At 48.8% G+C, this 21,964-nt stretch overlaps 2 protein-coding genes across 2 annotated transcripts in view; both read left to right on the top strand.

Annotated features, from left to right (window-relative positions):
• Positions 1 to 10,547, top strand: part of DCTN5 (dynactin subunit 5) — a 30,472-nt gene extending 19,925 nt beyond the window's left edge. Inside the window, exon 6 of the mRNA XM_042921089.1 lies at positions 7,162 to 10,547. Coding sequence (XP_042777023.1) covers positions 7,162 to 7,175 — 14 coding nt within the window. The 3' untranslated portion in view covers positions 7,176 to 10,547. The remainder of the gene's footprint in view (positions 1 to 7,161) is intronic.
• Positions 10,548 to 11,561: 1,014 nt separating this feature from the next.
• Positions 11,562 to 21,952, top strand: PLK1 (polo like kinase 1). Its single transcript, XM_042921087.1, has 11 exons — positions 11,562 to 12,061; positions 12,727 to 12,895; positions 13,660 to 13,804; positions 14,787 to 14,880; positions 16,292 to 16,511; positions 19,347 to 19,502; positions 20,492 to 20,569; positions 20,763 to 20,917; positions 21,018 to 21,200; positions 21,446 to 21,687; positions 21,726 to 21,952. Exons 1-10 carry the CDS (start codon positions 11,654 to 11,656, stop codon positions 21,650 to 21,652), a joined length of 1,815 nt encoding a protein of 604 aa, XP_042777021.1. The 5' UTR covers positions 11,562 to 11,653; the 3' UTR covers positions 21,653 to 21,687; positions 21,726 to 21,952.
• Positions 21,953 to 21,964: the final 12 nt, after the last annotated feature.

The raw sequence follows: 21,964 nt of genomic DNA, 5'->3' as shown, positions 1-21,964 counted from the left end.
ACCCCGATTGCACATTCTACTGCCCAGGGGCAACTACTCTGAACAGGTTTTGGTGTGTCCTACCAGAGACTGTCTGCATGCAGCAGCAGATACGTATGTATACCACAGCCTGTGTATTTATACAACTGTGAGCACGTAGTAGGTGTGCAGCTTTGCACCTTGCTGCTTCTACGGAATGATACACCTTAGAGGCGGTTCCACCTTTGGCACATACGGGTGATAAAAATGGCAGTCACTAATATTTACATAGTGTTCCCCCATGTACCAGGCACTCTTCTGACTTCTGCACATTTATTAACTTCTTTAGTCCTCACCACCACCAGGGGTAGGTACCATTACTCTTCCCCAAGGAACAGAGGTTAAGTAAAATGCTCAAATTTGTACATCTGATGGGATGGTGAGTCAAGGCAGTCTACATGTAGAGCCCATACTTTTCATCACTATGCTGGAATTCCTCTCTGTTGTAAAACCTTTCATTGCCCAAAATTGTATCATCCAGCCAGCCCTCACTGTTCAGAAAGCTGAGAAAGTATTTTGCTTTTTCAGGCAGGCAAGGGAAAGGGGGTTGGGAGTGGGTATGGGATGAACCATCCAGTAGTGGCTGCCCCAGGCAGGAAGCCCAGTGTCCCCCTGAGAAGACTGTCTCCTTGCAACTTGCCTTGCTGTCTTGTAGCTGCAGTGGTCGTTTTAAGAGCTAAATGGGAGCAGGTTTCATGGGAACTGTGTCTTGCTTGCAGTCAGTAAATAGTGTCTTAAAATTCTGTACCATATAGTTGGCACTCTATAGAGGAATCTGCAAGCTAGATTAGATAAAAATCCACATAGAATGCTTTGTTGCAAGTGACAGAAATCCAGCCCGAGCCAGTTTAAGTAAGAAAGGGGTTTTATTGGCTTACACAACAGGTCATGGAAAAGGTTAGCTTCGGAAGCAATGTAATGTGAATCTTGGGCAAGTTACTTAATCTCTCTGCCCTGTACCCTAAGCTGTACAATGGGGATGACAATGGCACCCCCGTAGAATTGGTTCTGATTAAATGAGGTACTACATGTAAACATTAAAGATCGTTCCTAGCACTCTGCAAGTAATAACATTATCATTGCAGGGATAATTATACCCAGAGACTGAAACCCAATACGGCTCTTTGTTTTCTATTTCTTTTTCACCTGTACGTTAGTAAAGGTACAGACTGGGCTGCTGTAACAAAGAGACCACCGAACTACAGTGGCTGTCTCTCACCTAGCAGTGTGGGGATAGTCAGGTTGTTCAGCACAGTTAGGTGTGGGCTCCAGGAAACCACCAAATACCCAAGTTCCTACTATCTTGTCATGTGACCACATTTAGCTACAAGGGAGGAGGCAAATTTAGTCACTGGCTGCATAGCTAAAACTCTGAGGAAGGAGAGTCTAACAGTAAAAGGGAGAGGGGGAGATTGGACACAGGGAAACAGTAAGCAAGCTCTCCCAGGTCTGCGTTGGCTTCCTTTTCTCCTACTGTAAGCGGGTTCTCTCATGCATTGGAGCCCATGGCAGCTGACTGCTCCAGATTCTACCCTCTCAGCTTACTAGCCCTCAGAGAGAGGCTTCTTCCCCCCAGTTCTAATTTGGAAAATCCTTACAGAAAGGTCCTCAGTGGTTTCTGGCAAGTCCCATACCCTCTTGGATTAATCACTGCCCTAGGGTGTGCAGCCCTATGATAAACCTGATGTAGGTCATGAGCTTTCCTCCATCCCCCCCATGGCTGAGGAACAGCAGAGCCCATCACCAAAACAAGATGCTGGGCAGACAAATAATAGCTACTACAAATAGTAAACGAGTCTATAATTACTCGTTACTGATACTGTTGGAAAGGATGTTGGTGGTCATATGTGTCCTAGGAAAGGCCAGCTGGACTCTGTCTCCATGGTGGCTCTCACCCCAGGGACAATCTGTCACTAGATAATTACCTTTAAAACCCCAGAGAAGAAAGTCTCCTTGTCTTCACAATACTCTCTGAACAGCAGACAGATGGGAGAGACCTCGGCTGGGACTCTTTCCAGTTGTCTTAGGGGACAGGGGAAATTAATTGGCTCATGTAGCTGATAAGGCCAGGGCCAGGTTAGGCTTCAAGCCATATTCCAAGACTCACAACAGCATCATCAGGGATCTGTCTCTTCGGTTCTTGACTCTGCTTTCCTTTGAGCTGGCTTCATTCTCAGGCTTCACAAGTGACCGTGTAGCTCCAGTTATTGGTAGAAAGAGCTCCCTTTCCCCGACAGAACCCCTAGACCTGGCTATCATTGGTCCAAACCTGGGATGTATTCAGCCTCAAGTAATCACTGTGGCCAGGAAGGTGGAATGCACTGATTGCCTAGACCAGGGACACATCCTCACATGGTCCGAGAGTTGGTGTTGGGTGGCTGTGGTGGGGGGTGATGTTGCCAGAAGAGGGGATGGATGGATGCTGGGCAGGAAAAATCACCTGCTGTCCAGTTCAGGCCTCTTCCTTTTCTCCACTTGTCTTCACTGCCCTCTGTTTATCTGCCTACTCTTACTGCCTGTCCAATCTCAAATTACCCTTGGTCTTGGGGGTGGGATGCCTCTGGTTGTACCTGGGCCTGGCACAGGAAGGATGTTGCTTAGCCAAAGTGAAGTGTTGATAAAGAGCCATTTAGGGTCACCTGGGTGGCTCAGTTGGTTAAGCGTCCAACTCTTGATCTCAGCTCAGGTCTTTTTTTTTTTTTTTTTTTTTTAATGTTTATTTTTGAGAGAGAGAGACAGACAGAGCATGAACAGGAGAAGGGCAGAGAGAGAGGGAGACACAGAATCAGAAGCAGGCTCCAGCCTCTGAGCTGTCAGCACAGAGCCGATGTGGGACTTGAATTCATGAACTGCAAGATCATGATCTGAGCCAAAGTCGATGCTTAACCGACTGAGCCACCCAGGCACCCCTCTGTTTTCTTTTTATGTTTATTTATTTATTTTGAGGGGGAGAGAGCATGAGCAGGGGAGGGGTAGAGGAAGAAGGAGAGAGAGAATCCCAAGCAGGCTCTGCGCTGCCAGCACAGAGCCTGACCCACCATGACTTGATCCCATGAACCACGAGATCACAACCCGAGCTGAAATCTGGAGTCAGACGCTCGGGGCGCCTGGGTGGCTCAGTCGGTTAAGTGTCTGACTTCAGCTCAGGTCATGATCTCAAGGTTCGTGGATTCGAACCCCATGTCGGGCTCTGTGCTGACAGCTCAGAGCCTGGAGCCTACTTTGGATTCTGTTTCCACATCTCTCTCTGCCCATCGCTCATTCATACTCTGTCTTTCTCTCTCTCTCTCAAAAATAAATAAACATTAAAAAAAAAAAAAAAGTGTCAGATGCTCAACCAACTGAGCCACCTGGGCACCCTTCAGCTCAGGTCTTGATCTCAGGGTTGGGAGTTCAGGCTTCCATGTCCAGCATGGAGCCAACTTAAAAAAATAAGTAATAATAATAAAGAGCCATTTAGAGGATGCTCCTCTGCCTGGAACTTCTTCCTTGTGGACCCCATAGCACCTTGTTAGAGGAGCCCTTGTCAAGGTCTAGGTAGAATTCTAGTTATGTACTTGTGTTCTTGTCTGAGCCCACACTAGCTGTGAGCTCCTGAGGAGTCAGATGTGAGCCTGTGGGTATCCAGCCCATACTTAATGGGGTGAGCCCCTCCTCCCCTCAGTCCCTACCTAGCCTAGATAAGTGTTATGTTGCAAGATCCCAGGTACAGGGGACAAGGTTGAATGACTGACTCGTGTGCCTTCTGTTGACTGATTCTGGTGCATGTGGTTGCACAGGGTTACTGTGGTTGTTTGGGATGTGCAGTGGCTTCAGAATTAGTCACTTCTGCATGGGCCATTTCACTCAGAGCCTGAGGCCACGCTTCCTTTCTTAGTCACTGACCCATGTGGGTAATGGCAGACTTGAAGTGAATCAGACAAACATTACTTCTATTTAATACATCCTTGGAAGTTTCTCAGCTGTAAAGAAGGGATCTTGGTGGCTAGGTAGGTCTTTCTTGGTGTATTGATGTGGCCAGTGAGAGCCCACAAGAGTCTAGAACATGGAGCCCCAGACACATTCTGACTTGCCCTCAGCCATTCTCTAGGACAAATTGACATTAATGGACCTGGATGTTTGCCTTGGGTGATCAGAGCTAGCTGGCTGATCCCCAGGGGGTAGCTTCAATGGAGTTGCAAGGCCCCTGTAATGACATTGGCAGTGTTGAAACATTGTGTTAAGGCTTGATTATTTCAAAAAAGTTGTCAACAAAGTGTCCTGCCAGCTTGGACCAGTTTCTCCAAGTCCATGATCACTGAAACACTTCTAGAGCCCCCACTAATGTGCTTTTCTAGAATATGCACTTGCTACCTTTAGGGCTCGGAAGGCGGGGCCCTGAGCACATGCTATATCACTCATTTGCTCATTTACCAAATACCTTTTGAGCCACTGCTGAGTGCCCGGCGGTGCCCTAGCCCCTGGAGATACAGTAGACAATAAGATGGAGCCAGATCCTGTCTGTAGGGATGTTATAGCTTAGTAGGGGAGAGAAAGCCAAAGAAACAGAGTTCCCCAATGGAGGCCTGGGGGCCCCTTTTCAGGTCACAGTGGTGAAGAGTGGGCACTGGAGGCAGGAAGATCAAACCCCAGCCCTGCTGCGTACTAGCCTTGTGACTTTGGGCAAGTTATCTCCCCTTGTGGAACCTCGGACTTCTCATCAATAAAATGGGGAAGATGCCTAGGAGTTGTTATGAGGATTTAAATGCACTCAGACGTGTAAAGCAGGAGCCCTGGCTCAGGGTAAGTGCTTAGTGACTGGTAGTTTGTAACAGCTATTATTAGTAAGTGAAAAATCTTGAGTAAAATCCTTCATAGTGTAAGGTACAACATTCTTACGTATTTTTAAATTTAGAAAGAACATCAGCTCATTTATAATCAATCCACCACAAAGAAGAGATGGGAAACAGAAATCACCCTTCCTTGCTTTGCACTTACCAGATTCCAGGCACTTATTAGAAAACATTTAATCTTCCTGTCAAAAAAGTAGGGATTTTTAGAACTCATTATACAGAGGAGGAAACTGATCTTCAGAAGGGTTAAGTCAACTTTCCTAGTGTCACAAAGCTAATTAATGACTGAGCTAGAATCCATGTTTTATGCAGTCCCCCAGTATCCTGAGCCTCCAGGGTACTTGATGCTGAGGACCATCCTTGCTGCCCAGTCAGTTAATTCTTTGTTTTCCTGAAGTTTTGGCTGGTGAGTTGGGCACACCTACTTTTCATTAGGCACTCTGACCCAGACCCTGGAGCAAGAAGAGTTAGCGCAGGACGACCTGCTTCCCCGAGGAGAGGAGATGGCTTGTTCTGTATCTTTAAGTCTGCTGGGCATCACATATATGGTCGATGCATAAGAAAATCGTCCAAGAGAAGAGACACAAGAATGGAGTCCACACCCTCTCTGGCTTTCAGATCTTGGGTCTAGACATTCGGCCATGGTCTTTCTGGGCCCTACCAACATCCCTCTTTTCAGCTGTATTCATCTCAACCTTCGGTGTCTGCTGAGTGCACTTTCTGACTTCGCATGGGAACAGCGAGAGCCTGCGAAAGCAGTAGGGCCAGAGGGGGAGAATAAGGAAATCTGAGACTCAGAAACTCTAAGGCCTCTTGGAGACTCTGAGCTCCCTGGGAGTAGGTGCAGGTTCTTTTTGTTTCAATAATAATAGCAACAACTGGCATGACTATGTCCCCGGTGTGTTTCAAGTGCTGTCCTCATAGACGCTCTTTACAAGAACCTTTGGAGATGGGCACATCACAGATAGAATCCTAGAAGATGGGCACTTTAAGTATCCCCATTTTATAGACATGGAAATAGAGGCACAGAGAGGTTAAGTAACTTGCCCAATGTCACACAGCTTGTAAGGAGGAGGGTTTGAACCCAGAGTTCTTCAGTTTAACCAATATATCGTATTGCTTGTTGGTAAGGAGGGAGGGAGGGAGGGAGTGAACAAGTGAGTCTGGGATTTGCGGCTCGCCAGACGGACAAGGCCCCCAGAGGCAGGATGAGGCGTACTCCAGAGTCAGCAGAGTTGGGTTGCAATTCCCTGGCTACAGGACCTCGGGCAGTAACCTCATCCGGAAGTGCCCATGTCCTCATCTTCAAAATGGGAATAAGGTCTTTTTGAGGATGCAGTGAGATCATCTCCGTAAAGCTGTTAGCCCCATGCCTGGTATATGCAGAGTGCTCAGTGAGGGCTCACTGTTAGTATCACTGACGCTCTGCAGATAGATTGTATTAATGTGGCATCACTGCAGCTGTATCAATGGAAACTCCGTGTTGACAAGAGCTAGAAGGGAATATGAAAAAGAAAACAGTTGCTAAACATCAAAGGGAATTACTGTTTTTTCAATGCGTTGTCATTTCTTTTTTCTTTTTTTGTATGTTTATTCATTTTTGAGAGACAGAGACAGAGTATGGGGGGCGGGGGGGGAGAGGGGCAGAGAGACAGGGAGACACAGAATCCAAAGCAGGCTCCAGTCTCCGAGCTGTCAGCACAGAGCCCGATGCGGGGCTTGAATTCATGAGTTGTGAGATGACCTGAGCCGAAGTCGGATGCTTAACTGACCGAGCCACCCAGGTGCCCAATGCTTTGTCTTTTAAGTGTGTGTCCATTTCTAAACGGAATAAATAGAATATACATGCAGTGGGTACTCAGTGGCCTTCAAATGTGTTATTGGTTGATTCCATTGCTTAAAAAGTCTTATCTTGTGGGGGTTGTTTCTGCCTCTGCAGAAAAGAGTTAGCACTTCAGGCCTGTAATTAACAGTTCTCTTGATGCTGAATTTACTGCTAGGGGTTTGAGTAAATTTGCAATGAGGAAAAAAGGGAAGTTTTTAAAAATGATTTTGTATTTTGTAGCTCTTGTATCTGGAAATATAAAACTGGTTTAAAATGTCACATACTTCACAGTTTCATAAATGCTAGAGGGATCATCCCAATCAAAGAAAGATGCAAAAAAAAAAAAAAAAATTAAGAAGGTGTTGGTGAGATACAGCTTCTGGCGGGTGTGTTGGAGTTTAAATTCTTTGAGTGTTGGAACCAGAACAAGTTTTCATGTAACTGTTGATTTTTGCTATGATTTGTGTCTGTTGGAACCTCTGGAAGGGGAGACAACATGAAAAGAGAAGCAATTTCTGGATGGAAACACACATTTGGAATTTGAAAAAGCAGTTGCATTGCCAGTGAGCCCTAGGTGAAATGTCCAACGCCTAGAGGCTGATGCCAGGCCAGCATGATGTACATGGTTTTGAGTGGGTCAGACTGACAACATGAAAAGGAAGCCTTGCTTGTCACTTGGACTTGGACCATGGCTGTCTGGTACTGCAGTATGACTTTCTGCAAGAAGCCAAAGAAAAGCAGCTGGCTCTCTTGGAATCCCAGATTCACTAATTGTAGAAGTCTGCATGTGACTAAGCTCAAAACTGGCCTCTGTGAGCTGTTTCAGCCCCAGCAGGAGCTGTGCTGACCTGGAAGCAGACACAGGCTCCATGAATAGGACTCAGACCCTGGGACCGTTGAAGGTTTAGGACCCCTTCTGTAGAGCTCTCTTATGTATTATGAAAACCTAAATCGTGGATGCTGGCCGGACTGTCGGGCCACATACATACACATGCCCACAGGAGAAGGCTTATTCTCTGATGGGACCATCTACAATCAAGCTGCTGGTCAGCTCTTTGTCGCGAATGCGGAGGCTACCTGCATCCTGATTTGTGATTCCTGCCAATGTTGGGGGAGGGCACATCACAGGGACTGTGACCCCTCCACCTGCTGTTGAAGATCAGACTCTGGGCCTTCTCGGCAGGGATGTCTCACTGGTGTTGACTTGTGTTCGGCTTTCTAGACTAGTTGCAGCTTAACCATAGTGGGCTGATAGCCTGATTCTATTTCCTTACTGCACCCCCCCCCACACACCCATACACACCTAGTAAGGTAGGTTCATTATTTGAATATAGCTGTCTCAAGAGGGATTGATCTAGGCTGTTCACTGAATAAAAGGAATGGGAGATGATGTACACCCATTTGGAAACTTTTGAAAATTCAAGCTTTCATCCTCCACTAGTCTGCCAGGGCTCCCAGAACAAAATGCCTCAGACTGGGGGGCTTAAATTAGAGAAATATGTGCTCTCACAGTTCTAGAGGCCTGCAGTCCAAGACCAAGGTATTGGTGGGTTTGACTTCTTTCAAGCCCTCTCTCTTGGCTTATAGATTCTCACCGTGTCCTGACATAGTCACCCCTCTGTGCTGTCTGTATCCTGATCTTCTCTTCTAAGGACACCAGTCAGTTTGGATGAGGGCCCACCCTAGTGATTCTATTTTAATTCAATCAGCTCTTTGAAAGTCCTGTCTCCCAATAGAGTCACAGTTCAGAGGTACTGGGGGTTAAGGCTTCAACATAGGAATGGCAGAGGGGACACAGTTCAACCCCTGTAACACATCCTGACCAATGCCTGAATTTGTCTTTCTGGTTAAGTTAGATAAAAATGTTTATCTGCAAAAATGTATTTGTGTCTCTTGTATACAGCCTTTGCAGATAAAAAGCCTGGAGGAGACTAAGAGGGGATTGGAAGAATGTCGTTGGGTTGCTGAACAGCGGGGCCTACAGATTTTGTAGCAATGAAAAGGCAAAGTCCTGGCACCTGGGGAGCCTGGGGGAAATGGTGGGGGGCATCTATAATCTTGGAAGCTTTCCCCTCTTCCTCACGGAAAGCTCCAGTGCTACCTTTCCATGCTCTGGAGTGCTTTGAGTTCAGACCGCTGAGCCTGTGATCACACCAGGCAGCCCTGACTCTGACGACAGAGGGGGCCAGGGCCCTGAACTTCCACACAGAATGCACACTCACGAGATGGGGACACTTGTATCATAGACAAGTAGAATTGTTTGGAACTGACTGCCTTCAGGCAGCTCTTCCAATACCAAGGGCTGGCTGGATCTTCCAGACTGGACTGGAAGCCCTAGGGCGGGAGAACCGTGGTAAGAGGCTTACACTGGGGGCCCTGTTACCCTTCACTGCCTAACATATGTCTTGCTTGAGGTACCCTAACATTGAAAACTCATTTCCAGTGGGACCATGTGCCCTCTGGGACTGTACTAATGTCTTTGTGCCCTGTCACTACATTGCCTCAGCCCTGGAAGGCTTCAGATCAGCCTGAACTTACTGGCCACGGCTGTGCTGTACCTGAATTGGTGCCTGGGGCCAGGTAAAAATGAATCATACAGAAGTTTAGGGAGGAAGCCACTTGGCTTTCTAAGATAGACTGTTGTTCTTTTTTTAATTGAGGTATAGTTGACATATAACATTATATCTAAAGTAGACTTTGATGGTTAACGGGACCCCTGGCAGGCATAACAGATCAGCACTGCAGTTTGGGCTCATCTTTTTGCATGGGGTCCTACTGATAATACATTTGCTGCAAAGAAGCATGAGCCAAGGCCAAGGGCCAAGGGGATGGACAGCGCAGAAGGGAGTTAACACAGTAAGCCTGAGACTGCTCTCCTTGTTTGCAAGGCTGACCCTTGGCTGGCATCTGGGTAATTGGATTTTGAGTGGATTCTCACCATTACCTAAATAGTAAGAATGGCTCACTGTGCCTAAACTGTGCAGACAGTATGGTTTATGCTAAATGCCTGCTTTTCTTCCAGGAATCCAACATTTTGGTATGTGCCAGGCAGAGGGTGTCTACTTGGCCAGCCTGTTGGGCCAGCAGTATAAAACCCTGGGCACTGAGCCTCTAAGGAGCTTCCCTGACAAATAACACTTCACACTTGCTGTCATAACTCATTGCTGGAGGAATTAAGTGTTCTTTGTGTCTATACTGCGAGAAGGCTCTGGGAAGCTTGTACCTGGTTTCCTCTGGGCTTTGTGCTATGCACCTTTTTCTGTTTGCTGATTTTGCTTTGTAGCCTTTTGCTGTAATAAATTATAGCCAGCTGTCAGTAAGACTATATGCTGAGTCTTGTGAGTCTCCTAACAAATCATCAAACTGGGGGGGAGGGCACTTTGGGGACTCCCAAAACAGGAACAAGGGGGACTTCTGGGGTGTTGGTAGTGTTCTCTTTCTCAGTCTGGTGTTGTTTATGCGGGGTGGGTTCAAGTTGTGAAAATTCATTGAGCTGTACAGTTATGATATATATGCTTTCTACATATCTTAAACTTCAATAAAGAGATTACACACCACCAGAGTAAAAGTAAAAAAACCTTCCTTTTATTCAGCAAACATTTCAGTTACCCCCCCTTTTTTACTAGGCATTGCTCTGGGAGTTTGGGACACGGGCTAGGAAAGATGTCATCATTGCTTCTGCATTTACTGGGAGGCAGGTAAAGATATACTTACAATAATATGGCTGATATTTGCTGGGCTCCATCAGAGACATCATAGGGCGCCAAGGGGCACAGAGAAAGTGCTTCTAACCTGGGTATTTTGCCGTTCTAGGGTTGCTACTCCAGTACTTTCGAAAGTCAGGGAAATGGGCAGAGGGAGATGGCTGAGAACAGCGGCAAACAGGGAAGGTATGTGGGTATGGAGTTGTCAGAGCCTCTAGTTTTGTTTTGCTTTTTTTTCCTTTTTTTTTTTTTTTTTTTTTTTTTGGAAAAGCCACAAATCTGAATTTTTATGTGAGCCCTCTTGAGTTTTAAGTGCTGTAAACGAATCCAGATTTTCAAATGTGGGAAGCCAAACACAACACCCCTGCAGGACAATTTGGCCTTGGCCTACCGGCTTGCGAGGCATTTTGCCAACCAGCCATCCCTCCTCAGACCAAAGACCTGAGGGTCCACTCTTTCAGGCTCTGGGAAATCTAGCAATGAGCGAGCCAGACAACTTTCTTGTATTGTGGGGGTGCCTGGAACCGTGCTTCTCAAACATCAGGATGTGTGGGAATCACCTGGCATTCACACTGAAAGGCAGCTTTCTCACTCGGGAGGTCTGGGGTAAGTAAGGCCTGAAATTTTCTTTCTAACAAGCTCCCAGGTGATGGTGATGCTGGTGATCCCTGAACCATATATGCTTTGAGTAGAGTTGCTCTATATTCCGGAGGGGCTTAGGAGCAGCTGGCAAGCACCGTGGTTTTACTTGAGTTTTCGTTTATTGGGGTGTCTTGGAGCTGAGGACATCAGAGGCAAGTGCTTAAGGCTGCGCCGCCAGGTCTCTATTCTCAGAGTTTATAATCTAGAAGGCAGGTGGGGGTGGAGGAAAGTGTTAGGAAAAGCTTCCTGGAGGAGGTGCATGGGAACTGCAGGAACCTCCCCGGCCGTCGAGAAAGGGAGAAGCCCTGAACTCCCCCTCTCCTCGGGCTGGGTCTCTGCATCCCCACGCCGTGTACGGTTTCCCAGGCATCCCACGTGTCTGCGCCCAGCGAGTGCCTGTCAATCAAGTTTCTCCCCTACCCGGAGCTGGGTAGGGTTTAAAGGCAGCAGCGGTGCAGAACGCTCCCATCGTGCCGCGCGGCGGGCGGGTTTGGATTTTAAATCCCCGCGGCCAATCAGTGGCGCGCAGGCTCTTGTAACGTTCCCGGCGCCGCGTTTGAATTCGAGGAGGAGCGAAGTGGTGCCAGGTCTCTGCCCAGACTCTGCTAGGTTTGCGGAGCAACTCCGGGAACATGAGTGCGGCGGCAACTGCAGGGAAGCTGGCGCGGGCACCAGCCGACCCAGGGAAAGCCGGGGGCCCCGGAGTTGCAGCTCCCGGGGCTCCAGCGGCCGCTCCGCCGGCGAAAGAGATCCCGGAGGTCCTAGTGGACCCGCGCAGCCGGCGGCGCTACCTGCGGGGACGCTTTCTGGGGAAGGGCGGCTTTGCTAAGTGCTTCGAGATCTCGGACGCCGACACTAAGGAGGTGTTCGCTGGCAAAATCGTGCCTAAGTCGTTGCTGCTCAAGCCTCACCAGAAGGAGAAGATGTCCATGGAGATATCCATTCACCGCAGTCTCGCTCACCAGCACATCGTAGGCTTCCACGGCTTTTTCGAGGACAACGACTTCGTGTTCGTGGTGTTGGAGCTCTGCCGCCGGAGAGTGAGTGTCGCTGCCCGGGGGCCGTGGTTGGGGGCTCCGGGGGCTCGGAGCTGCTACAGAAGAGGTGCTGGAAACCTTGGGCTAGGCATTGTAAAGGACTCGAGGAGAGCGTGCTTTGCACTTGGAGCTGCAAGGGGAAGGGGTTGCGATTAAGTAGCGCTCGAGTCCTGTTGCTGCTAGGGAAGGCAGCTCCTGGACGCTAGGTGTTGAGCGGAGTGGGGGAGGCGCAGGTCGGAGGAGAATCCTGGCAATGGACGCAAGGGCTTCCGGAGTTGCTAAGGGAGGAGTCCCGGGTAAGGGGTGCTGCAGACCCGGAGCTTCCGGAGTAGGGCTGGGTCAGGGAGAGGGTGGTTGGAGCCAGACCAAGGAGCTTCCGGGAAGGGAGGCGGCTGGACAGGGATCTGCTGCTACGAAAAGGCCTGGGGAGGGATACTGAGAACTCTGAGCTTCCAGGAGTGGGTCTGGAAGAGGTATCCCAGGTAGGGGGCTTGGGAGGGAGCTAGTGGGAGAAGGGGTGCTGTGACTGGTTGTGGCCAGGCTTAGGGCAGAGAACGGATCGTAGCTGTCCTGGAGAAGAAATAAGGGTGGGGGTGGGGCGTCCTCGGCTGCCTTTATCCAGTGCATCGTTACCGGCTCCGCATTCCTCCTCTCTTAACCCCAACCAGTCTCTCCTGGAGTTGCACAAGCGGAGGAAAGCACTGACGGAGCCCGAAGCCCGCTACTATCTTCGGCAGATCGTCCTTGGCTGCCAGTACCTGCACCGAAACCGGGTCATTCACCGGGACCTCAAGCTGGGCAACCTTTTCCTGAACGAGGATCTGGAGGTGAAAATAGGTGAGTGCTGGACCCGGAAGGGGTGCTTGACACCACCGGAAGTGGGAATGAGGAGGTGCTGGAAGAGGGAAAATAGGAAGGAGGCAGGGAGGGAGAAGAGGATGGTAGAAGTCTGGGCTGTTGATTGCTTCTAGAATCCCTCTTTAGCACCGAAATTTAAAATAAAGAGCCACAAGCCAGTATCCTGCAGATGCATTGTTTAGTGCTCGTACGCAGTAATTTTTTAAAAGAAGAATTTGAATTAGTTTCCATTTTTCAAATTGGGATGCTTGACATACAAATTTGGATTTGGACTCCTCTTAAACATATTAAACATATATTGTTGGAAGCTCCAGCAGTTCTGAGACAGCATCCCTTCCGGCTGCTCTTTGCCTGGCTGAAAAGCAGCTGTTCCCCTTTTAGACCCCCTGGGATTCGCCACAGTCCTCACCACTCCCTATCATTTCCTCACAAACTTGCCAAATAGCAGTACTGACCTTTACTTGCTTGATCCTTGAAGGCATTTGACTTGTGCTGTTTCCATCAACTCCCTTCTAGAAGGGCCCTCCTTTCTAAGGAAGGGGGGGGGCAAGGAGGCTCCCTAGGAGGCCCCTCCCCTGGGCCAGCAGGGTGGGAGGAAGCCTGGGCAGCCCTGCTGCCTACAAGATATAGGGGCAAAAGGGGAAATGACCCTGTTCTTGACATTCAAACCTGTACCAGCTTTCTGCATTGGCAGATGACAGAGGCTAGCATCTGAGCACCCCCTCTTCCTCCCTCTGTCCCAGGGGATTTTGGACTGGCAACCAAGGTCGAATATGACGGGGAACGCAAGAAGACCCTGTGTGGGACTCCTAATTACATAGCTCCTGAGGTGCTGAGCAAGAAAGGGCACAGTTTCGAGGTGGACGTGTGGTCCATTGGGTGCATCATGTAAGTTGGGAGTTGTCTCAGGACCCACATGGCCTAAGCAAGGGCCCTTTTGGATGTCTCACCGGGCTGACTTGACCTTGTGGACCTTTCTGCCTATGGAGAGGCTGTTCCAGAGAACAGATTGCCCCAAAACAAAGCCCAGTTTCCATATCTTTCCTTGTCACAGGTTATCTTGTAGGATTCCTGCAGCCTGGGCTGTGTGTCTGGGGAAGGTGGGGGAGAGGGGTGGGGGTGTCCCCCTAAATCTGTTCTAGGTCCTTGCTACTCAAAGTGTGGTCCACAGAGCAGCAGCATCACCTAGGAACTTGTTAGAAATGCAGAATCTCAGGACCCAGACTACTGACTGGATCGGAATCCGGATTTTAACAAGATCCCCGGGTGATTCCCATGCGCAGTAAAGTTTGAGAAGCACCAATCTAGAAAGCAGCCCTGGGAGGGAGGACTTAGGTCAGGAATAGAGCTGACAGAAGGAGGTGCCTGTAGTCTATCTGGATCGAGGCCTTCTGAGGTGGGTGGGCAGTGGGTAGAGGGTTGGGCCCTTCGGGTATTCTCTTTTTTATTGTTGTTGATTTGAGTACTGGAGAGCTAGAAATGAGTTGTAGCAATGGCTTTCATACTTATTTGCAGTGGAGCTTTTTCAACTGAAAGCTCCAGGCCTCGAATACAGAACTATCAAAATGGCGCTGCTTCTGTAGAGGAAGGTAGCCCACGCACTTGGACCTGATTTGTACTGGCCGGCAGCTTCTGGGGCCCCGGGTTACCACAAGCTATAGTTGAAAAGTCACTATTGCTATCACCGGTCTTCTGAGGGCTCACCCCGGCCCATATCCTGGCTCCTGTGGGCTTGAGGATTGTCCTCAGGGGCCCGAAGGTCAGAATTTCCAGATGCCCGGCCTCCCTTCTGGCCCTGAGATGATTCCTCTGGCATCTAGGTTTTGGCTGCGAGCCTTGAGCCAAATCTACCCACCTTGTGCTTTTACAGGTATACCTTGCTAGTGGGCAAACCACCTTTTGAGACATCTTGCCTAAAAGAGACTTACCTCCGGATCAAGAAAAATGACTACAGTATTCCCAAGGTGACTAAAAACACTTGAAGTTTAAATTTGTTTTGTTTTGTTTTGTTTTCCCCTGAAAAGCTGTTTACTGAGCCCAGTCATATCCCGGGGCTAGAGATAGGTCAACCCCACTGCTAGGGGAGCCACAGAGCTTTAGTGGATCTGTGTCTGAAATAACATACAGAACTTGATAGGTGTGCACCAAAGCATTTATTGTAAGGGGAGAGGATTTGTAGATCCTTAGAGTTTGGGTGTATAACCCAAAATGTGTAAGGAGCAAAAAAGGTGGGGCGGGGAAGAGCAGAAGGCAGACGTAGAAGTGCCACTTCAGCTTTGGAAGTGGACCTTCTCGAGTTAACTGGTCTCTGCCACGTGGCAGCCAGATCACAGTGGGCAAATGGCCTGAATCTTTTGGCTTCCAGTTTCCCACTTATAAAGTGGAGTTACTACCCCTGGAGCGGCTCGCAGAGCGCCTTGTATACACTTAAGTGCTCACAGAATCCTGAACCACTGTGAATCCAGAGTGGTGTGCCTTTTCACAACCACTGCTGTCAGCGCGTTGAAAGGAGTAGCCTGTTTCTGCAGAAGCCCGACTCATGGCTGCTTTCCAGTTTGGGATCCTTGACTTGTGTGAAATCAAGAGCCCCATCTCCATAAGGACAGAGAGGTGAAATCTGTCACAAAGGATCCTTTGACTGTCTGATGGGCAGATCCTGAAGGGTTCAGAGGGTTCAGAGTGGGTGAGCGAGCCCACATTAGTGCTGGCTTCACCACTCATCAGGTGTGTATTCTTAGGAAAGGCGCCTAACGTGTGTTCAGTTTCTTCATCTGCAAACGAGAGATGGTGATAGAGACTGCCACCCCTTGTTTTATGTGAAGGGTAAACACGCTAATGTACATGATGTGCTTGGAACACCGTCCTGGCACAGAATAAGCGCACAGCTAATGCTAGGCTATCACTATGCATTTGACCTGTGCTGGGTTATCTCCCATTGAACCCTGCAGGGCTCAGGCTCGGTGCTATGTCGTCTCATTTTCTAGATGAAGATACAAAGGCCCTAGAAAGTCAGGTCACTTGTCCTAGCTGGTATTAGGGACGGAACAGGGACTTAAACCAGGTCTTTATGACCTCACAGCCTACATTCTCAAGTACTACTCTATTGGTGAGCAACTTAAATTATGCGAGAAAAAATTCAGGGGAAATCACATTAAAATTGAGTCTCAAAAGGAAGGAGAAGTGATCATTCTCACAACTTAGGTTGACACTTGTCAACTCAGCAAAGCCAACAGTGGGGCACCTGGTAGGTATGTGTCCACCAAACATGGTATATGGGAGCCATGCATGTGGGCCAGGGGCCACGGTTCCTTTATGGCAGTGCTGCCCTTGGGTCCCCCATCACCCCCTGCTTACAGCTGTCCCTCTCTGCTCTAGCACATCAACCCTGTGGCCGCCTCCCTCATCCAGAAGATGCTTCAGACAGATCCTACTGCCCGCCCAACCATTCACGAGCTGCTCAATGACGAGTTTTTTACTTCTGGCTATATCCCCGCCCGGCTCCCCATCACCTGCCTCACCATTGCACCACGGTTTTCAATTGCTCCCAGCAGTCTGGACCCCAGCAACCGGAAGCCTCTCACAGTCCTCAATAAAGGTAAAACGAGGGTTTGCGTAGACAGCAGACCCCCAGAGAGAGCCTAGGCTTCAGATGTGTGGATGGATGGCCCACACAACCCAGGTGTGCAGTAGGACTGACTCCCGTCCTTGAGTCCATGGCCTCCCATCCTCTCAGGGCAAAATGCCCTGCTTCCCCTGGGCCAGCCCTAGCAAGAAAGACAGACCTTACCATGGCTGGGCCAGACCTGTTGTGCCCAAAAAGAGGAGAGTGGACTGAATGCCATGCTCATAAAACTTACTTAAAAAATTCCTAACATCCCTCTTCTGTGGTCTATTGAAAAAAAATACGAAAAATTCCAAATATAGACGCAGGGCATAATGCACTGGACCCCTACACTCCACCCCCGGCCCATATTCAACAGTTAGCAAAATTTTTTGTCACGTTTGCTTCACTGTTCCATTTTTGTTCCTTTGCAGTTAATCCCAGACATCTTGCCATTTTACCCCCATAAGCTTCAGTAGGTCTCTCTTTAAAAGGACAGCCACTTTTTAGGGGTGCCTGGGTGGCTCAGTCAGTTACGTGTCCGACTTTGGCTCAGGTCATGATCTCGTGGTTTGTGAGTTTGAGCCCCGCGTGGAACTCCATGCTGACAGCTCAGAGCCTGGAGCCTTCTTTGATTCTGTGACTCACTCTCTGTCTCTCTCAAAAAAGAAAAATGTTAAAAAAAAAATTTTTTTTTTAAGGGACAGCCACTTTTTATAAGACTACACACCTTGCTTGGGTTGTCATTATGTCTGATTCTCTTCAGAGGACAAAATGAGGAAGTACACACTTTGGGGGAAAAACTTGAAGTTTGTACTGCTATTTCTGAGTCACATTTTTTTCACCACATTATTTTGATATTATTTCGAACTTAGGAAAAGGTGGACAAATGGAAGCTCCTGTATCTCATAACTCCTTTTCTCCACCAAATAACGTTTTTCTACATTTACTTTACCTCTTTCTCTTTTTAATATATATAAAGTTATATATTTGTGTGTATCCACTGGTTTCTCCCGAACCACTTGAGAGTAAGTGGTATACTTCCTGTCCTTTATCACTTAATACTTCAGCGTGTATTTCCTAAAAACAAAGATTCATTCACATAGAACACCGTTAGCAAGTTCAAGATATTTAACATTGATACAATCTTGTCAGCTGTGGAGTTACTACTTTTCTTTTTGTAATTTGAGTGTCCAAATACAATATTATGACTTTGATTTTATTTTTATTTAAAAAAAAATTTTTTTAAATGTCATTTTGGAGAGAGAGACCGCATGAATGGGGGAGGGGCAGAGAGAGAGGGAGACGCAGAATCCAGAACCGCACGCAAGATCATGACCTGAGCCGACTGAGCCACCTAGGCACCCGTGATTTTATTTTATTCTTGTATTTCTTTTCAACTGACCCTCTTGTTTCCTCACACTAATAAACATAGCTTTTTCAGCATCTATACATAAGTTCCTCTTATTAAATGACACTTTATTGAAGTACCATTTTCCTTAGAATATTTCACTAAGGATATAAAATGTTTTTAAAAAGGTCATCTGAAATGCCTTTTTTCTTTGGGTGGATATAGCACCAATTTAATAAGCACCTGTTTAACAAATTCATTTGTTTCTGTCGTAATCTAATACCGTTAAGGATTTCTTTTTTTGTTTTTGCCATTTCATTTTATTGGTGATGTTAATCTTGGTCACTTGGTTAGGGTAGTGCCTGATGGACTTTTCCACTGCAGAGTTAGTTTTTCCCTTTGTAATGAATACATGTCTCGCCAAGCTGCTTTGAGATGACCCTGTTCCTCAAACTCTTGCCCAGGGATGTTAGCATCCTACGTAGAGCTCTGTGGATCTGGCTGTAGCAGTTGCTACTGAGGTGTTCTAATGCAAATTCCTCTCTTCCCTACTCCTTCTGAATTCATGGAAATTCTTCTATAAGGAAGAGCTGTCACTTCTCTCTCATTTATTTGGTTATGTACATTAGTGCACACTCACGGATTTATTCTTTGGGCTGTAATATTGCCATTTTAAAGATTGTTGGGTTTTTTTGTTTGTTTGGTTTTTTTTTGAATTTGAACACCAGGGATTTTTTTTTTTAAGATCTGCTGGAAATTTTCAAACTTCCTCAAAAGTAGAGAGAATTAACTGTACTAGAATCCCCATGTACACATCATCCATTTTGAGTAGTTAGCAACATTTGCCTATACTTACTTTGATCTATTTCTAACTTCTCCTTTTTCCTAGAGTTTTTAAAGCAAATCCCAAATATCTTATTATTTTCACATTTAAGTTCTTAGTACAGCATAGTTTGTTTTTAACTGAAAACTCTGATCTTAAAAAATATAAGACAAAAATCATGTTCTACAAGAACTACCACATATTGGTCGGGAAAGAAACACTTGAGCATAAAGACAATAAAAATCATCAGGCTTCTACCAGTCAAATAAAGCCTATGAGACAAATCTCAAAGGGTATCTTTTCAGACTCTTTTGACATCTGTACAGAATTTAGGGGTGGAAAAAAATCTCCTGTTTTCATCAAATGCCCAGCATTGGGGCAGAGGTCTGAGTGTCTGAGGCTCTGCGGCTGTATGTGGCTGTGAAACCTTCCTTAAGGGCTTGCCTTGGCCCTGGAGGTGTGAGTACCACGTTCCTGTCACGTGAGCATGGCACCTGCTGCTCTGTAATCCCACACTGACTCAGTTTACCCAAAGCAACGTCAGCTAAAATGATTTTTCCCTGGGAAGAATACCAGCAGTGGTAGAGGGTCCCATGCCCCTCCCACCCTGCTGCCTTTGTGCCCAGCTAAGGAGCACGTGTCGTCATCTTCCTAGGCATGGAGAACCCCACGCCCGAGCGGCCCCGGGAGAAAGAGGAACCAGTGGTCCGGGAGACCAACGAGGCGGTTGACGGCCACCTAGGCGACATGCTGCAACAGCTGCACAGTGTCAATGCCTCCAAGCCCTCAGAGCGGGGGCTGGTGAGACAAGGTAGGCACTGTGGGGGCCTGGGGGCGGGGGCGCCTGGGCATCTGGAGAGGGCAGGGAAGTCTCGGCCGCAGCAGGTCGGTGGCTCGTCCAGGCCCCGACCACCCCAATACCTTTAGTCGCCCCATTTTCTATAGATCAAAATCCAAATGGAGTAACCTGGCATTCAAGGCCCCTCCTTTCTTTTTCTGATTCACTTGTTCTGTCTCCGTCTTCCAGAACCCCAGCATGCTGCCTTTACACATCCGCACATGCTGTTTTCTGCCGTTCTGTGGATTCCTGCTTCACCTGCAGGAGCCTCGGGACTCTGGCTCCTACCGCTCCCTTCTTCTGTAATGTGCTTCCTCCACATCTCACATCCTCCCGATGTCTGCCCACGAGCATTTCCCCACCCCCCACTCCTAGCACTTCACTTGTCATCCCCCTCAGCTGCTGTGGGTTTCTCCATAATTCTTCATTTCTTTATTTGTTTCTTGTGTTTAAATAGGGGATTATCGCGTGCACAGAACATGACATTTTGAGATCCTTGGAATTGTGTATTGCCTCACAATTTTTCAGTCATTCGGACCAGAAAATTCACTACTCTCTTGGCCACTGACTCTCACCATGATAGAAGTAACTTAGAGACCTTATCCATATTTACGCTGCTCAGCCTCTGTCCCTGTAACAAGAACACAAGCTCCATGAAGCCTGGATTTTAGGCCCTTGCTCACTGTACCTGCGACAGTGCCTGGCACACGGTGGGCCTTTGATCAGTAGATGGACGGACTGTAAAATGAAAGGAACAGGGTGCTCTGCCCTGGGACCTGTCCGTCCTGCTGCTTGCCGGGGCTTGGTGGTGACACAGCCCTGCTTGGCTCTCCTCTGGGGTCCCAGACCTCTTGACTGAGTCCAGGCAGGGTGCCCAGCATCCCTCCCTGATGTCGGGCACCTGAGTGGACTGGAGGGGAGGAGGCTGGTCCTGACCAACAGTCTGTCTGCTTCTGTCACAGAGGAGGCTGAGGATCCCGCCTGCATCCCCATCTTCTGGGTCAGCAAATGGGTGGACTATTCAGACAAGTACGGCCTTGGTAGGTTGCTTCCAGAACGGGTGGGCGGCTCAGATAAAGCCAAGTGACCCTTCGAGCTATTCCAGGCTCCTCCCTTGTGCGGCTCCCAGGTCCTCTCAACAATCTCCTCTCCGTCCCAGGCATCCCATTTCCAGCTCCCAGTGCCCCCCCTGCTCCCCACTTCCCCGTCCTGAGGCCCCCCTCCACCTACCAGGGTACCAGCTGTGCGACAACAGCGTGGGGGTGCTCTTCAACGACTCGACACGCCTGATCCTTTACAATGACGGCGACAGCCTGCAGTACATAGAGCGTGATGGCACAGAGTCCTACCTCACTGTGAGCTCCCATCCCAACTCCCTGATGAAGAAGGTGAGTGCTGGCTGGTCCCCGCGGCCTGGGGTTGCGGGAGGGAGGCACTTGCCAGGGGTCAGTCTCCAATCCTGGCCTCCCTCCCTCCCCTTCCAACCAGATCACCCTCCTGAAGTACTTCCGGAACTACATGAGTGAACACTTGCTGAAGGCGGGCGCCAACATCACGCCTCGGGAAGGCGATGAGCTCGCCCGGCTACCCTACCTGCGCACCTGGTTTCGCACCCGCAGCGCCATCATCCTGCACCTCAGCAACGGCTCTGTGCAGATCAACTTCTTCCAGGTAAACCGGGGTGGGGAAGAGTTGGGGAGGGATGCCTGTGCCTGGCAGCGGGCCCCCAGGGTTGGATTGGGTGGGGCGGCGTGGGACCCGTCCTTGGCATCAGGCGGTAGCAAGAGAGTGGGCGGGTAGGAACCCCTCATCGGCCAGAATGCCTCCCCTCCCGTCCCCCATACACTAGCAGCTGGGGCCTTCAGTCCGCCCGCCCGTAACTCCCTTCCATCTCTCTGCCCTCCTTTGCCTCCTAGGACCATACCAAACTCATCCTGTGCCCGCTGATGGCAGCCGTGACCTACATTGATGAGAAGCGGGACTTCCGCACGTACCGCCTGAGCCTGCTGGAGGAGTACGGCTGCTCCAAGGAGCTGGCCAGCCGGCTGCGCTACGCCCGCACCATGGTGGACAAGCTGCTGAGCTCCCGCTCGGCCACCAACCGTCTCAAGGCCTCCTCGTAGGCCTTCCTCCCCTCCGGACTGGTGCCCCTCCCACCCCCACCAGCACCTCGGCCCGTACTGGTTAGCTCCCACGGTGCTGTTTTCTAGAATGTGGCCCCCGGCCCTGGGGGCTGGGAAGAGCTACGTTATCCTTGCTGGCGGGTGTCGCTGTGTAAGTTATTTTTGTACATGTTCCGGTGTGGGTTCTATGGCCTCTTTCCCTTCCCTCTCAACCCCGCCATGTGAATTGTACAGAATATTGCTCTTGAATCCGGGACTGTCCTTTCCTTGCCTTTATATACATTAAACACGCGAATCTTCTTTTTCTTCTTG

Source organism: Panthera leo, chromosome E3, assembly GCF_018350215.1.
Source record: "Panthera leo isolate Ple1 chromosome E3, P.leo_Ple1_pat1.1, whole genome shotgun sequence".
NCBI lineage: Eukaryota > Metazoa > Chordata > Mammalia > Carnivora > Felidae > Panthera > Panthera leo.
The sequence above is the reverse complement of the archived record's forward strand: the minus strand, read 5'-3'. Positions and strand labels throughout refer to the sequence as shown.

Excerpts from the sequence above, each read along its gene's own strand:
- PLK1 (XM_042921087.1), top strand. The coding sequence starts at position 11,654 with ATGAGTGCGGCGGCAACTGCAGGGAAGCTGGCGCGGGCACCAGCCGAC. Across the intron at positions 12,062-12,726 it reads TGGAGCTCTGCCGCCGGAGA|TCTCTCCTGGAGTTGCACAA; the intron begins GTGAGTGTCGCT and ends AACCCCAACCAG. Across the intron at positions 21,201-21,445 it reads TGCAGATCAACTTCTTCCAG|GACCATACCAAACTCATCCT; the intron begins GTAAACCGGGGT and ends TTTGCCTCCTAG.